The sequence below is a fragment of the Astatotilapia calliptera genome, chromosome 13 (assembly GCF_964374335.1).
Source record: "Astatotilapia calliptera chromosome 13, fAstCal68.1, whole genome shotgun sequence".
NCBI lineage: Eukaryota > Metazoa > Chordata > Actinopteri > Cichliformes > Cichlidae > Astatotilapia > Astatotilapia calliptera.
The window spans coordinates 12495682-12512856 of NC_137434.1; the positions used below are offsets into that span (position 1 = coordinate 12495682).

Sequence of the window (17175 nt, forward strand, 5' to 3'; positions counted from 1 at the left end):
GTTCAGAGTAACTGTTTATTGATATTATCGTCATTTTATTTGTCTTGCCATGGGCAAACTCACCCGTTTGTAGATTACGCTTTGATTACACAGCAAACCAGAATGTACTATATACATGTGTATATAAACAAAAGCGATTACAATAAGAGACACAATACCAGTAGCATGCGCGTTTTTGCACATAACGCTTTAGGCACCAAGCGAGACACATTCCCTTCAGTGTAGCATTTGTCTTCATCAATTATACCAGATACACATTGGTAAGAAAGACTTTATGGCGAGACACATTCCCTTCAGTGTAGCATTTGTCTTCATCAATTATACCAGATACACATTGGTAAGAAAGACTTTATGGCGAGACACATTCCCTTCAGTGTAGCATTTGTCTTCATCAATTATACCAGATACACATTGGTAAGAAAGACTTTATGGCGAGACACATTCCCTTCAGTGTAGCATTTGTCTTCATCAATTATACCAGATACACATTGGTAAGAAAGACTTTATGGCGAGACACATTCCCTTCAGTGTAGCATTTGTCTTCATCAATTATACCAGATACACATTGGTAAGAAAGACTTTATGGCGAGACACATTCCCTTCAGTGTAGCATTTGTCTTCATCAATTATACCAGATACACATTGGTAAGAAAGACTTTATGGCGAGACACATTCCCTTCAGTGTAGCATTTGTCTTCATCAATTATACCAGATACACATTGGTAAGAAAGACTTTATGGTTTACAACACATGTTGTGCATGTATATCAAAAACCATATAAAAACACGAATATATATATATATATATAAATAAATAAATATAAATATAAAAGTACAGTGAGAAAGACTTAGCTTCATGGTTTTACAACACTTATGTTACACGAAAGTGTCAAGTGTATACCCTGTGGTCGTTAGAAGTAAAGTAAAGCTTCGATTGTATTTCCACGTCGTGGTGACATCCAAACTCTTGTCTGATGTCAATTTTGACACCCCCGTCAAAATCATTTGGAGGTTGACTGAATAGTTGCTCTGGGTATCTGTGGTCGATGGTGTAATGCAAATCTGTCTGCGCCCTGCGTTGTGTAATCGCAGGCGAGAACACGGACAAGGCTAAACTTTTAGCTGCCAGCATAGAGATGAAATGCGCAAAGGTTGAGCTCTCGGAAGGCATACAGTCAAACACAACCTCAACGACATCAGCATCACCTTTACCGTAGTGTACGCGGATCCATCTGTGTAGATAATATAGCATAGAGTTGAACGCATTAGACGACGTCAACTGGCGTACTCTCTGGTCCCTTCTGTCTGTGATAGGCAGAACTTCTGCCAAACCAGTGTTGGTTTGTCCTGAGCACCACACGGCCAGTATAGTCTGGTCAACAAACACAAAACAGCACCAGTGGAAATGCAGACCGCCCATGTTCACATCGAACAGTTGTGGCGTGTACACATCGGGCGACAACATGAGTTGCGTGTTAGGCGTGTGGCAACCCATGGCGATGTGATCCCAAAAGCCCGGAATGTGCGGCATGCACACAAATCTGTAGGCCATCGCCTCCGGCATGGGCGAGTTCAGCCAGTACTTGAAAGCCATCTCGTCTCGGTTGTTGATTAATCTCTCGAAAGCTGGAAGACAAAAAAAAATGTTCAAGTGAGCGTAGTGTGCTCTTGTGAAACCATGCAGTGTGTGTGTGTGTGTGTGTGTGTGTGTGTGTGTGTGTGTGTGTGTGTGTGTGTGTGTGTGTGTGTGTGTGTGCAGAACCAACCATTTCTCAGTTCGTCCACAGTCGGAGCACTGCAATGCAGATGCATGATCGTACGCACACCTTCGTCCCCTTCGGTCCTGAAAGCAGCCGTTTGGTCTAGCTCTAGATTCCACTGCACGTGTGCCACGCTAGCTAGCTGGTTGACAGTGACATTGACAATAGCGCGCCTCGACTGCACTTTGTGTATGGCACACCCTTTGTGTTTCGTGTAGCACACAGAGCATATGACACACCCGCAGGCACACTGCAGGGGTCTGTTTAGCTTAATCGTGTAGTCGACACAGAGCACAGTGGCGTTAAATGCACATTGACACACTGTACATTTCACAGCGTTGGAAACTATCTCTAGTATAGACTTGAGTGCTTCGCGGTATTCTCCGTCTTCTGGGTTTACGTGCAGTGTCGGCGGCTGCGGCGGAGCTACAGCTGGCGTACTAACAGGCGACACGCGTTCGCAGGATAATGTATCTGCTGCGTGTGCTAGCATCGCGTGTTCTTCGGTATAGCTCAGATCGTCTTTGCGATCTGAAACACTAGAGTTGCTATAGTACCCATGGCCTGTGACGGCTTCTCCGTTATGTGATGATGTCGATGACAACACATAGTTGGGATTTGGTACGTTTTGCTCATTGTTGCTTCTGTTGCCATTGTCCGTCCACGCTCTCGCCGGGGCAAACCCAAGGTCGTCGTCACCATTGAATGCATTCACGTAATCTGCAGACTCTTGGGCTGTCTCCATGTCCGCGAACCTATTTTGTACACAAACACAGTGTACAAATTAGATGTGAGTGCTTTAGAAAGACGATTGGCGATGTACACACAGACTGTGGGACCCTCGCCATGTAGATGATATAGTACACTTACCTTGCCGCAGGAACCTCGGTTGTCTCCCTGCTTCTCTTGCTGCCAATTAATCTTGGGCTGGTGCTGTGTTGTTGTTGCATTGCACCCTGATATAAAACAACATTGTCTGCTGTCGCTGGGGCCGGTACAACATCTAGGTACCGAAGGATATCGTCGACGGTTTCGTCAGGCGACTCGTGAGGCAACTCGCTGTGGTTTTGGTATTTTGGCACCTCGTCTTGCGGCGGCTGTTCTGCGGGCTCGTCGCTTGTGTTCTTCTTTATAGTAGTGTTACACATGTCTCTCATACACTGTAGGCTCACCACGGCCACAGTAGAATCGGAGTCATCAAAGGGCAACAACTGTGAGCTTGCTTCGGTCGGGCATAGGGGCTCCTCTTCTCTAGGCTCGGTAATGGATGCCAGATGCCGGCACGCGTCGCTTGTTTCGATTGTTTCCTCTTCTCTAGGCTCGGTAATGGATGCCAGATGCCGGCACGCGTCGGTTGTTTCGATTGTTTCGATTGTTTCCTCTTCTCTAGGCTCGGTAATGGATGTCAGATGCCGGCACGCGTCAGTTGTTTCGATTGTTTCGATTGTTTCTAGGGGCTCCGCTTCCATAGGCTTGGCGGGGGAGCGCAGATTCGAACTGATTTCCTTTAGGGCTGCCTCAGCGGCCTTTTGGCTGGATTCTTCTACTTGTACTGAGGCGACCCACCGACATTTAATATCTTGCGCCTGGTTGTTGGATAAAACACGAAGGTCTGGCGTTGTTTGTTGTGTATCAAGCTTGGGTTTTTCACCATTGGGTACTTCCTGACCGTTCACGACACCAGGCTTGCGTTTCCATTGAGGAGTCGTTCTCGCTGCCTGCCCGCGAGCCCTATGCTTGTGGTGCGGCGTTTGCATCGCCGTTCGAGGGCCAGGAGGAGTGGAACGGCTGTGCGTTTCACCTGGTTTTGCTGGAGATGTGACCTTAGTTTGGGTCGTGATGGTTGGCCGTGTGCTCTGCTCTGAAGCGAGTGCGCTGTTGCTGCCGCTTTGAGGCTTGCGGTGGGTGTTGCGTTGATTAGACATTTGTTTGCGCGGCAAGACGCCGACATGCTCCCGCGTACGTGTCCCAGATGATCCTTTTCCAATACCATGAACCTGTCTTGATGTCGTTGCCACGGTTGGAGAAGACCCTTTGGTGGCTGCAACAGCGGCGGTAGTAAGACTGGCCTTTTTCGTGGAGGCTGCGCGCTGACTGTTTGATTTATGTTCTTCGGGTAATGCCACCTCGTCTTCCGAGTCCGATGAGTCCGATGAGTCCGATGACGACGAAGCAGACGGCGTCGCGCTCGATCCAGATGAACTCGAGCCGGACGACCCGGAGTGATGCGATTCTGCATCACTCGCACTGGAATCGGATGATGAGGCATCATCGGCATTGCCCTCCTGGAGTGCTCGGCCGTTCGTCAAAGAGTGTCTTTGGATCTCTGTGTTCTCTTCCTCCTGAGGCGCAGCTCCATAATTATACTCCGTGCTGCGTGTCAACCCGGCATTGTTGTCTTCGTCAGAGTCGCAGTCTTCTGAGTCGGGGGTGCGAGTGAGTTTAGCATTCCTCCACGGTCTTTTCACACTGTTGTTACTTTTCACTCGCGGTGGCGTTTGCTTCGGACTCGGTTGTCTCGTCGATTGAGACGGTTGGGTGGGCACAGTGTGTGAACTGCGAGGCTGCTCTTGGCCGATAGCGCGGCGTCTGATGTCTTGTGCATCGCGCCCAGTAGAACTGAGAGGCGCACGTTGTAAGGTGATGGGCTTTCCTTTAACCCGGAGAGGCTTTGGTTTGTCGTGATGTGGTTGAGCAGCCTTAGCGGGTAGGTATGAGGTGTCCTTCTGCCTATTGCTCCGATTCCTGTCTTGTCCCGCGAGCTTATTGTTTAAGCGACTTGGTGTGACATCCAGACGCTTCTGTTTATACCCAGTCCTAGAATTTGACATAGGTGTGGTATTGGTATCCCGGGACGTAAGGCGCTGACGGTGCTTTTCTTGTGGTTGTTGCCCTTGGTATCTAGACGAAACGGTTTGGTTGCTTTCCACGTTGTATCGTCTCTGTTTAGCTGGGGTGTAGTATTCCTGCCGTGAATGGGTGCGATTCACAGTTGTCGATTCTCTCAAACCTGAGCTCGTGGGACCGCATGGTCGGCTTTCATTGTTGTATATGCGATGTGTCTTATTATTCTCGTATTCTCGTCGCCGCTGCACGTTCCGAAAAACAGAGGATATTCCTGGTGGTCGTACGGGTCCACACCGTTCGCTGTCGTTTTCTTGACGCCATTGGTATGGTGCATAGTACTCTGCCATGTTCCCTAGTGAAAACGAGCTGAGATCCTCTTAAGCACGGTGTGCACACATAAACTAAGGATCTGTATTTCTCTTTGGATACACAACGCCTTCCGGAGAATACACAGGTCCAAATTATGTTGTTCCTGGAACATCAACACATAGCTTAGAGTAATCTGGTGGTCAAAATGCACGAGTGTTACACCCTACCCTGAGAACTATATTCCATAACACTATGTAAAACACACAAGAGACGACTACTTGTGAAAGTTGTATTATGTTCACAGTACACCAATTGCAAAGTGCCCGACCTGTAGTTCCAAAGCTCCCGACCTGTAGTTCCAAAGCTCCCGACCTGTAGTTCCAAAGCTCCCGACCTGCAGTTCCATCGTTCCCGACCTACAGTTCCAACCTTCCCGACCTACAGTTCCAACCTTCCCGACCTGTAGTTCCAAAGCTCCCGACCTGTAGTTCCATCGTTCCCGACCTGCAGTTCCATCGTTCCCGACCTGTAGTTCCAAAGCTCCCGACCTGTAGTTCCATCGTTCCCGACCTACAGTTCCAACCTTCCCGACCTGTAGTTCCAAAGCTCCCGACCTGTAGTTCCATCGTTCCCGACCTGTAGTTCCAAAGCTCCCGACCTGTAGTTCCATCGTTCCCGACCTGCAGTTCCATCGTTCCCGACCTACAGTTCCAACCTTCCCGACCTGTAGTTCCAAAGCTCCCGACCTGTAGTTCCAAAGCTCCCGACCTGCAGTTCCATCGTTCCCGACCTGCAGTTCCATCGTTCCCGACCTACAGTTCCAACCTTCCCGACCTGTAGTTCCAAAGCTCCCGACCTGTAGTTCCATCGTTCCCGACCTGTAGTTCCAAAGCTCCCGACCTGTAGTTCCATCGTTCCCGACCTGCAGTTCCATCGTTCCCGACCTACAGTTCCAACCTTCCCGACCTGTAGTTCCAAAGCTCCCGACCTGTAGTTCCATCGTTCCCGACCTGTAGTTCCAAAGCTCCCGACCTGTAGTTCCATCGTTCCCGACCTGCAGTTCCATCGTTCCCGACCTACAGTTCCAACCTTCCCGACCTACAGTTCCAACCTTCCCGACCTGTAGTTCCAAAGCTCCCGACCTGTAGTTCCATCGTTCCCGACCTGCAGTTCCATCGTTCCCGACCTGCAGTTCCAACCTTCCCGACCTGCAGTTCCAACCTTCCCGACCTACAGTTCCAACCTTCCCGACCTGTAGCACCAAAGCCCCCGACCTGTAGCACAACCTTCCCAACCCGTTGTGTTGTTGTATAATTCTGTTAACCAATACCCTGTTAGACCAATAAACCTCGTAGACAACCAAGAACATGACTGATAGAATCATAGCTGTGAAGCCACAAAATCTAGTCACTCACGCATCTTACTGGTGAAGTTCCTAGCTACTGCACGCAGCCAGGACTACGAGTAATATTTACAAGATGGCAATGGTCCATACTGTGTAGTAGTAGTAGTAGTAGTAGTAGTAGTAGTAGTAGTAGTAGTAGTAGTAGTAGTAGTAGCAGCAGCTAGTTAGTTAGTTTTATCGGTACATTCCGATATCATGGTCGACAGGCCCAAGGTCGTGCTTAGTACTGGACAATGTTACCTGCCTGATATTGACAGGGACACTGCTGTGATTGACAATGTCACTGTGCCCCGGAAAAGGAAAGCTTTATTTCTATCGGTTTCCAATGATGTCGTACACGACAGTCCGTCGGACGAACTGTCCTTCTCTGCGTTGTCCACCGCCGATAGAGCTACGTTCCAACTGCTTCTATATCTCACGTATTGTTGCAAAGGTACAGTGCTTCAAGTCACACTAGAGGACCCGGACTTCGTGTCCATGTCGCCACCTATCCGAGAGGATAACGCTCACGGAAGATTGTTTTGTTTTATTCTAAATATGGACAATGACAACGAAGTATCAAGTGGAGACGGCAGTACGCAAGTGCAACCCGACTCCTCGCAGGTGGGATACACACCTAGTAATTATCTACTGGATCTACTTGACATGGACGCTGGTATAGACGTGTTTGGCCAGGACGACGTGGCCGATGTGCAATCGGACGACGAGGACGACGAGGACGACGACGACGAGGAGCTGCACAAACAAGCCTTCAGCGCCTTCATGAGACTGCAGCTGGTCAGGAAGAAACTCTCCTCGCTAAACAATGCAATGGTAGCGATGAAGGATGAGAAAGCTGAATTGTCAGCCATATTCCATTGGGTGGACATTGTCTCGGACGCGTTGAACTCTAAACAGTTGGACAAGAAAACAGTTAAAGAATTACAGGGATCTTTGTACACACCGGTGTGTCAGTCTGGGAAAACTGCAGTGGTGTTGCCGCAGAGCATAACTCGTTTGAAGCTTAAGACCCTCGAGACATCGATATCTACGATGACGGACATTTGCCTGCGAGGCGAAGGCCAGACGTTGTTCAGAGCACTGATGGCTAGTTTAGGACCAACGCGGTGGCTCGAACAAAGCGTCATGTCAACATATAATCCAGATGTGCCTGGCGATGTGACACACGTGGAGAAACTCAAGGCCTTCACCCGCGATCTGGCGCGGGGATCGCAATCGCGAGTCGACTCGCGAGGACTGATTGTGTTTAGATACACCCTGGACAGCCTCATAGATTCTGACACCCCAGACTTGTTCACTCGAAGCATGCTTCACAAACACGTACCGGTGAACAGGAGTGTCGTGGATGTCGGGTTGCGCAAAATACGCACCCAGCGCAGAACTCTACATCTCGCGCGCATGTTAGACAGCGGACGCTGCGACTGTAGCCGCGGGAGTGGCGACAACATGCCGTGCCGAGGACAATGTTACGCGGCGTATGCCTGCTACTACAATCACGCAGAAACGCACCCATTTGTCACAAGCAAAAACGATCACAGCTACTGTTTTGCACACTTGTTCCCACAGTTGGGTAAAGTCGAGCGTATGAGCAAAGAAATGAAACAGGAGTACGGTGACAGGGATCAGTTTGAGCTCATAGCGGATATGGTCTTTACAATCTTGACAAGACGGCACTTTGGCGAACGAGATGCAATATACATGGGTTTACACGAAGTTGTAGATGGGAGTCGAGGCAACGCATCTTTGTCTCTCGGACACCACCTGCCAGACATACATTCACAGCTATGCAGGACAGTCTGCGACGACGGCCAACGGGAGTACGCCAGCGTAAAGGTGTACGACGCGGCAGTGGTTAAACACCTGTTCTGTGACACCTTGGCAATAACTAGACTGTTTCAAGCGTCGACCACCTTTAATTACATCATAACAAACACCGCACCCAGATACACCATCGAACGTATCATGCTGTTGAACATCACCGGTCCCGGGGAAGGTAAAAGTTACGCTAACAACGTGCTGGAGCATCAATTTCGCGCGGTGAGGAATTGCATCGAGAGGCTAACTTCGTTCACGATGCAGGCCTTCAAGTACAAGCAGAAGAGGAACGCTTGTGTGGTGATGATAGACGACGCTCACATAACACACGAGAAAAACACCAAATCGATCGACAGAGAATCAAACGTCATCCCCAACACGTTCAAAAATCTGTTGGACACCAGCACCCTAGAAAGCGACGTCGTGACCAAAGACCCCATGACAGGCAAAATTGCCACGGTGAAGTTCCAAGCTGTTCACAACTGCGGGTTTGTGTGGAACACAAACACCATGGGGTTCATGAGCGACGCCTGGGCGGACAGGTGTCTGATAATGGAATCTGAACATCCTAAAGAGGTCAGTCGCACTCGAAGCACTGTACAAATTAGGGATGTGGTGGAGAAGCGGAAGATGGATCGCATCGCAGCGCTTTGCCTATACAGACAGAATCTAATACAGTCTGCTACGATGATCGCGGACTCCGAGGTCGTGCAATTCGGAGTCCGGTTTGACAGCGCTAGAGACGCGTGCGTCGCCGCGTTTTACGAGACGCACATCGAGTGCGCGGGGATGGTGGGCCGGAGGGTTGCTTTCTGCATAAACCAGCTGGTGTTCGCGGAGGCGATGAAGCTGGCCTGTCATTTTGTGTTTGACATTTGGATCCCTCCCTGGACTCGTATTCCCGATAAGGCCGACTACCCGGATTGCGAATCGTTCACAAGGACGCTGAACGAAAACAGACTGCGAGCGCTGAACAAGCTGTCCTTCGGACAAATATGCTTAGAGACCAACGCCGTGTACAAACTGTGCACGGCGGCCTGTCTGCCGGATATATGTCCTCGCGCCCTCGACTCGCAGGGAAGGTTTGCGTGTAAGGTGTTGGGATACGTTTTAACACAGGTGTACGAACAGAAACTCAAGACGACTATCAAAAACGGCAGCCTGTCTGTTTCGGGGATAGAGGACATGTTTTTCTCGGCGGAGCACAACAAGGACGACAATGGCACTGCGCACGAGATGCTCATGTTGTGTTCGACGTGTAAAGTGCCGGCTAGGTCTGCTGTCGACAGCGAGGTGAAGACGCGTAAATTGTGCACGTACAGATTGTCCCATAGCCAGCTTCCCTCGCACGTGAAGAGAGGTCGGGCGAAGGTGAATAAAAAAGTGAGCACTGTCACGTTGTCCCTTGAAATGCTGTATGACATGTTAGCGACCTACGCCCCCGATTCTCATGCTGGATTCTGGTCTCAAGTCACCTCGGGTATGGTGGAGTCTTACGAGCAGAGCGCCGACGAGGAGGAATGGGAGAATGCTATGGGTCAGTGTTACGAGAACGCGAACGAGCGACCTCCGCAGTGTCCTAGGTTGTCATTCACGCTAGACTTCACAGAGGACCCGCTTCGCTCGCTGGTGTTGGAAGCTACAGCCGGTGTGAAGGCATTGGACGAGCTAACCTTCCACAGATGTGTGCTGGGCGGCGAGACGTTTCAGTGCTCGGCGCCTTTGTATTACGGAGCTGTTTTACTCGAAGCGCTGGGCGAGGAGGCTCCCCACCTGGCTTACAACGAAAGCCACCTCAAAGAAGCCAACGTGGGCCCGCGGCACACGTTCCACGGACCGAGGTTGACGGTGTATTCCGGAGACTACGCGGGTGTACCGGTTAAGAACATGAGTTCGTTTTGCAAAACTAGGACTACGTATCATCAGGATCAAGTGCTTCTGACGAACGATACAGTGGACAGGGACTACCTCTTCGAATTGGAAGAAGATTGGGAGTGGAAGGATGCGTGTGATGTGTTCAATCACGTTTTCAAAGATGACATTTTTACGGTCGACATGTTGAAACGAGATTACGCTGCGACCATGATCACAATGGTCAGCGATTATCGACGCTCGGGGCCTTGTCGTGGGGACCCAGACGACGGTAGAACGGCGCTTGCGTTGCGGAGACACACACCTCTTACACACGGTGGACAGAGAGAGGATTGTAGTGACCCAACGCAATGTTCGCATGCTGCACCACAGGGTAAACGTTCACAAAAAAGAAAACAGACGCCATCGCACCACTCTTCGCAACGGGAGAGATCTCACGGATCGAAACGGGGATCGTCCAAGAAACACAGATCTTGTGATTAGAATGTGTCTGTGCACGTACATGTTGTTGTTGTTGTTGTTGTTGTATATACTTTCCATGAAATAAAGTGTCTTGTTGTTGTCGTTGTATATACTTTCCATGAAATAAAGTGTCGCTGCTTCCTTACTATACACATCTAGTTTGTTTCTTTTTAGCTAGTGTGCGGTGCAGGACAAAGAAGAAGGACAGGAATGTGTAGAAGACCAACATACCTCAAAAAGCAATTAGATTCAAGAAAAAAGTCAGAATAAAGCTTTCGGTGAATTTATTTACACAAAGAACATGTACACATTTACACCGCTTCCCTGGTAGCTAGAAACTGGTACTTTTGCTCATAGCACGCAGAGTACCGTTGGACCTTCGCTTGACGAATATATACAACACAGGGTTTGACAGGCAATATAAATGACCGACACCCGTGCAAATGTTCAACACTGTAGCTACGTTGCAATGTCTATGTGAACGAAAGTACAGCACACTGACGAGCCACGGTGTCCAACAGCACACGAACGATGCAACAGTGACCATCGGCAATATCTTCGCCCTTCTGTATGTGCGTGTTACGCGCTTGCCCAGCACGGTATTTTGTATGTGATTCTTTACAGTGTGTACAATCATGCTGTTACAGTATATGATAGCAACTGTAGGCAAAAGAAAAGACACGGTCATCCTAAGCCAAAAACTGAGGTCCTTCATCATAGGTGGCATGGCGTTGTAACAAAACATTATGGGAGACGTTGGGGATAACCGAATAGTCTGCCAGTAAAACATGTCCACCGTAGCAGATACAGCGGGTATGCATCCGCATATAGCACTCACTAGGCTTCTGCTTCTGCGGGACGCGCTCATTCCTCTATTGTGTACAATCTTCATATATCTGTTGACGTTCACGAAGACCAACAGGCACACCCCGTACTGGAAAAAGAGCTGTGGGTAAAAAAAAAAAAGAAAACACAGTGAGTGTTACACATGTCCAAGTCACGGTGTCACGTCAAACGTACTGTAGTAGCTACGATGTTAGCACATACCGTGGTCAGGCCTTTAAAGACTTTACACATTGCGTATCCGAATATCCAGCGGCCGTGTAACACACTTTGGGTAAGCCACACAGGCAGAGTGAGCAGAGTGCATATGTCACAGATCCCCAATTGGGTAAAATACACATCGATGTTAGCAGGCCTCTTCCTCCTTCCATTTCTCGAATGAAGTATCAGCAACATGTACGAGTTCGCAAACAAGCCCAGTAACATCACCACCCCATGGATAACAGGCACGTACACGGCACTGCTGTTGTATGCTGCGTTTCGGTCACAGCTATGTGTACGGCTGAGCAGGGGCCTGATTGTCTCATTGTACCGCACGATGGTACGGTGTGAAATGTTAGCAATCGGCTCCATCTTGTCAAACTCAAGCCTACGGTGTAGCTGTATTTGTGCTCATGCGTGAAGTCCACTTAAACTGTGCCTCGGGGTGTCAAGCTCGCCGACCTGGCTACGGCACCGGCCGACCTACGGCACCGGCCGACCTACGGCACGGGCCGCAAACCTACAATACAACTGTCCCGTGGTTTATACGACACAACCTGAGAGGCCACACAAACGCTTGCTTTGGGGTGTTTGACATTGCCGGTAAAGGTATCGCTGAAGCTGGCATCCCAGATACAGCCATGTCTTCTGTAGAGATCCACATAATCGCCGGCGTTGTCCGCAGAGGGAGGCCTGATGTGAGACAAGCGCCTCCTGTTAGTTCATACGTGCGACGTTATCGCGTGAGCAAATGGCGTCTGCGTACCCTGGATCGTAGGATCATTGAAACGACTTTAACTCTGATACATGCGGTGATCCCTGCAGATAAATTCGAGCAATACTCGTTGCGACTAAAGGCACGTTTTGAAGGCTGGATAACATCTCACGCCCCGAACGAGCCGATCGCAACGACATCACTTGCAAGCGCCTTCGCCCAGGACGTATCTGACAATAACTGGCCCTATTTTGTCAGCCGTGGAGAACTCTTAAGTGACTCCGCGATTACATTCGGTGCACGTATTGTAAGGTACGAGGAGGCGCATGTACCGTGGTTGTGGGACTCTATGAAAACACAACCTAAGTACACTGACGCCTTGACCGCAGAAGAGATGGCTCGATGCAGGGGAGCTCCCAGCGTGGGTGTGGGCCGAATGCAACCTGTAGTCCGGGAGCCGCATCATCGATCACCATGGGAGGGCTTCGCCTCGCCGGACCTTGAACATGAACGCCGGTTGTTTGTTACCCAGAATCCAGTTCGCTTGCAAGCGAACGGGCCTGGTGGTCCGCCGGGTGTAATTGGCGCAGACGCTGGAGAACGCTCGGACTCGGATGCGGCTGCAGGATCTCGCGGGGCTGATCTGCCGGCGTGTTGTTGCTGTTACGAAAGGAAGCCAATGTGCATGTTGAGCTGCGGACACATGTGCTGCTCGGCATGCATCGACCAGGGCGTCAGGGTGACGAAGAAGCGCTCGTGTTTTCTGTGCAAAGCGGAATGGACTTTTTGTCGTGCGGTGGACACGAGCAGTGTCCAGCCGGACATTGTCTGCGTAGAGTGCAATAAGCCTAGGGTGTACATAATGATATGTGGCCATGCAACCTGCGGTTGTTCTACCAGGGTTTGTCCAATGTGTAACACTGGGCCGACAGTAAGAGTTTTCATGTGACTGACCTAACTGTGGTGGATACAAAATAAATACGTTTGGATTTCGCCTGTTGACTGTAGTTGCAAATAAACATTACACACGCTGTCTTGTTTTATCGCATGTTTATTTTGCATCCGTATAACACATTCAATAATATACATGACAGACATACATGTCAAAGTGAACACATACAGACTGTACAATCACAAACCAACAACCCGCTGGGGTGCACTTAGATTCTTCTGTACATTAACATATACAAATGAGCAGGCAGGTTGTAGTACGATAAGGGTAATACAGGGCACTGTTTCACAACATCGCCGTCAACAAAATACCACTTGGACATCTTTTTCACAAAGGCTGCGTAATGACCGAACTCATAGGGGCCTGTGTGAGTTATCATACCGTACAGTTCGTACTTTGTAGGCTGTGAAGTTGCAGACATCCTGCTACAGTCTAGTTCTTCTGGTACGTCGATCGCACTGGCGTTGACCATAAGCTCTCCGCGTTGCACACACCGCTGCCCTCTGGCAAGGGTGAAACACAGGACCGCGGGTAGCTCTGTGATATCCGTATTGACGTTCAGCTCCGTCTCCTCTTGACAGGTGCCACAGTGGTAGTCGGACACTCTAAAGGACTCAGAGTAGTCGTCCATGTAGTCCTGTAGCTTACTTGGCTCGTTTTCCCCAATATATACAATCACGTTGTTCGCCGCATGGTGCGAGACGCATTCCGCGTTACACGTTGAACACTTTGCCGATTGTCGTTTCCGTATAGTCCACAGGTCAGATGCTTGTTTGCATCGAGGGTCGCCGTCGTCCGCCAGTGCGTTTAGCACGCACTTAAACACCGAATCGGCATCTTGTTGAACCTCGTATGTCATGCCACTGTATCGAATTAGCGCGTCCACAAGTGAATTCGGATCGCACGGCGGCATTCCCGGAGTGTTACGGTCCATGTCCCGTAAGACACTCGTCAGTTCGCTCGTCACGGTGCTGTAGCTGGCTCTATCGCAGTCGGCGTCGTCGACATCATCGACAACAACAACATCATCATCGTCGTCATCAGATCTGGTCAACGTGATCCTAAAGTCATCTGTGACATACAGACACTGCAATACACTGTTTACGGCGCAGTGAGACCCAACGTTGATCAGCCCTCTCATGTTGTTTATCCTTGCGTGCTGCGCGCGGCAGACAATGCTCAATAGTCCGTCGTGCAGTAAAGTGGCACACCCCTAAACAGTTCGTCCAGTGTCTTGATTGCTCCTTTGGTAGTCTCCTTTGCATCAATATGCACTAGTAGTATAATTATCTTGAAGTGATACGAGCTGAAGTTTGACAGGGGAGTCAACGTGACATGTTTTGTGATTTTCATAACGGGAGCCCAATCCAATAGCGCTGCCCTGTCGTGAGTGTACAGGCATAGTAGATCGAGGGACTCAAACATATCTCGCCTCAGCTCGTCCAAGCTTGGCACTCCTGAAAGTGCACTAGGTCTTAGTGTGATCTTAGTAAGACCCTGAGTGCAGTCCAGAGTGGTAACTGCGAGCGCGTTATCCCATAGCGCCTTAGCCTTTACTCTCAAGACAATGTTTCGCACAAGGTCTTTGACGAGTCCGCTGTGGTGAAGTGTCGCATCAGCCGCGCCGGGGGCCGAGTCCGGGCGGCACGCGGTCTTAGAAAACCTCGTGAACGGAAGACGGGTCGGGTTTCCGCACACCAGAACCTTAGCTGTACATTTATTCAAGTTGGCCTCGCCGACCCTCGAGCCTACCCAATTTGGTACGTCGGACAAATATTCTCTGAACGTAAAGTGCGTGCGCGCTAGCGATGACACAACGGGCTGAACTCTTGTGATAGCGCTGGCAACATTCCGCTGGCTCAACTCTGTGACCAAACGCTCTATGTCTTGGCTATTTGAAAAAGAAGACTGACATTTCTCTAGAAATGGCACAGCGGGAGATCCCGGCTCGTGCTTACTAAGTAGTTCCAAACACACAGATGTAATTCTCGGGCTGTGGGCACCTAGCAACTGTTGATGGTCCGGCTGGGGAAAGTGAGCGCTCAGATAACCCACTATGTCGATCATCACAGCCCCTCGGCCGAGTAGTAGGTGCTCGGTTGCCATGTTCGTAGGTAGCACGTTGTTCTCGGCGGCAGCTTTCAATGTCAAGAGAACTTGCATCAAGCACGGATAAAAGGATTCTCCCTGTTGCAACACCCAGTTGATCATCTTGGTGGATCTGAAGAACTGACCGTATTGAAACACGTATAGCCCATGAGCCTTAGCTTGCTTGTACACAGATTCCCTAGGTCCGGCAAACAATGAGGGATGTTCTTTTGTCAGCCGACATGCTCTTTCCACGACGTCGCGTTGGAAACACGCAACGTCGTCCTCCGTGGGGTTCGTGACAATGACCATGGTGACGTCGGACTCGCCTTTGGTCTGCTTAGTACGAACAAGGCATTTGACGCGACTGGGTTGACTGAGAGATGGCCTAGTCGACTGACGGTTTCCCGCAGCGGCTACATTGTACGCAGCTGGCACCTGTGGGACCGAGGGTGCCCGGGTAAGCGCGTCCTCCGCGGCAACGACACCCGTAGGCGCTCGCCCCCCCGTTTCATCGCTCGGCTGTTGGCCGCTAAGGGCAGCGTCCGCCGTGACATTGTGAAAGCCGGGCACCGCACCCGGCTGCGCGGCGGCCTGTGTTCGTTTTGCACACGGACGAAACGCCCCTACGCGGTCGGCATCTGCAGCACAGAGCGTCTCCAGAGTACTTTCCAGTGATTCGCCAGCTCTACGCTTTTCGGAGCATGCCTTTCTGATGCAATCGGACAGCGCTGTTTCTTTTTCTCTATACCACGGACTGGGTTGTAAATCCGGCGATAAGCGTATCAAGTCTATGCCGTAGTACCTTTTGCTCGTGTGTGTATACACCCCAAGCTTCTTTTCTTGCACTAGTATGCGGAACTGGTCGGGGACACAGTCGTTTGCTACGATGGCATCCGTCGCTCTGTACTGGCCGACCTGCATATTACTGGGGATTACGTGAACCGGCGAGGTGGCGTGTGATACGTCATCGTTCAAATACGTGTAACGGTTCAATTTCAACAACTCGCCGGGCGTGCTACGTTCTTGGGGAAACAAGGTGATGCAAAGCACGCCCATGTTAACGAAAGCTTTGTCTCGAATATTGCGGCCCATTTCACCCAGCGTACGCCCAATGGTTGCGGTGGTGGGCCTAGAGTGTCCGTACTTGCCGTACAGCGTCGCGCCGTCGTACGCTTTCATGTAGTTGCTTTGAAATGCAGTCGTGGGGTCTGAAGGCGTGTACACGCCGACGAGTTTAGAGAGGCTATCCCCGTAGGTCTTCTTACAGAATTCGGACGGCGTCTGAGCACGCCTGTATTCTATCAACGGGGATCCCGTGTACAGTTCCCACATGACACAATACCAGCTGAACACATCGCTGGCCGTGGTGGAATTTAGGCACCAAAGCACTTCGGGGGCCGTGTGCACTCGATTGCCCCGTTGCTGGTCTGGAGTCGAGTAGTTGCAGGCTGTGCCGAAGTCGCTGATCTTAAACGACAGCTCCACCGGTTTTCTATTGGGTTGATGGCACACGAGGATATTTCTGTACGTCAGGTCTCGGTGTTGAACATGTCTCGCGTGTAGGTACTCCAGTCCTCTCAATGTATCCAATTCCACAATGGGTATCAGCGCCAGGTGCACGGCGCTGTCGGTGGAGGTGCTCGATTCGGGCCTCTGCAGGTTGTTCATCCTGGCCATGAATTCCTGTAAGGAGAATAGGGCTCTCTCCATCACGATCACGGCCCTGCCGCCTAACGGATACTGCGGTATGTCGCACCAATATCCTCCAAAGGTACGTAGTATGTTTGGGTGCTTCATCGAAACGCCTATGGCGATTTCTTCCACTTGAGTGGCGATGTGCGCGTATCGGTAAAACTGATCCTCTATAAACGGCAGGCTCCAGTCTGCCATTTCTGGGAACATGT

The 17175-nt window shown here is 50.4% G+C and overlaps 1 protein-coding gene across 1 annotated transcript; it reads right to left on the bottom strand.

Moving 5' to 3' along the window:
- Window positions 1-3620, bottom strand: LOC145419779 (uncharacterized). Its single transcript, XM_080288250.1, has 2 exons — window positions 1766-3620; window positions 1-1625 (listed from the first exon to the last, which is right to left on the bottom strand). The coding sequence occupies exons 1-2, from the start codon at window positions 2502-2504 to the stop codon at window positions 889-891; spliced, it is 1476 nt and encodes a 491-aa protein (XP_080144376.1). The 5' UTR covers window positions 2505-3620; the 3' UTR covers window positions 1-888.
- Between the last annotated feature and the right edge of the window lie 13555 nt (window positions 3621-17175).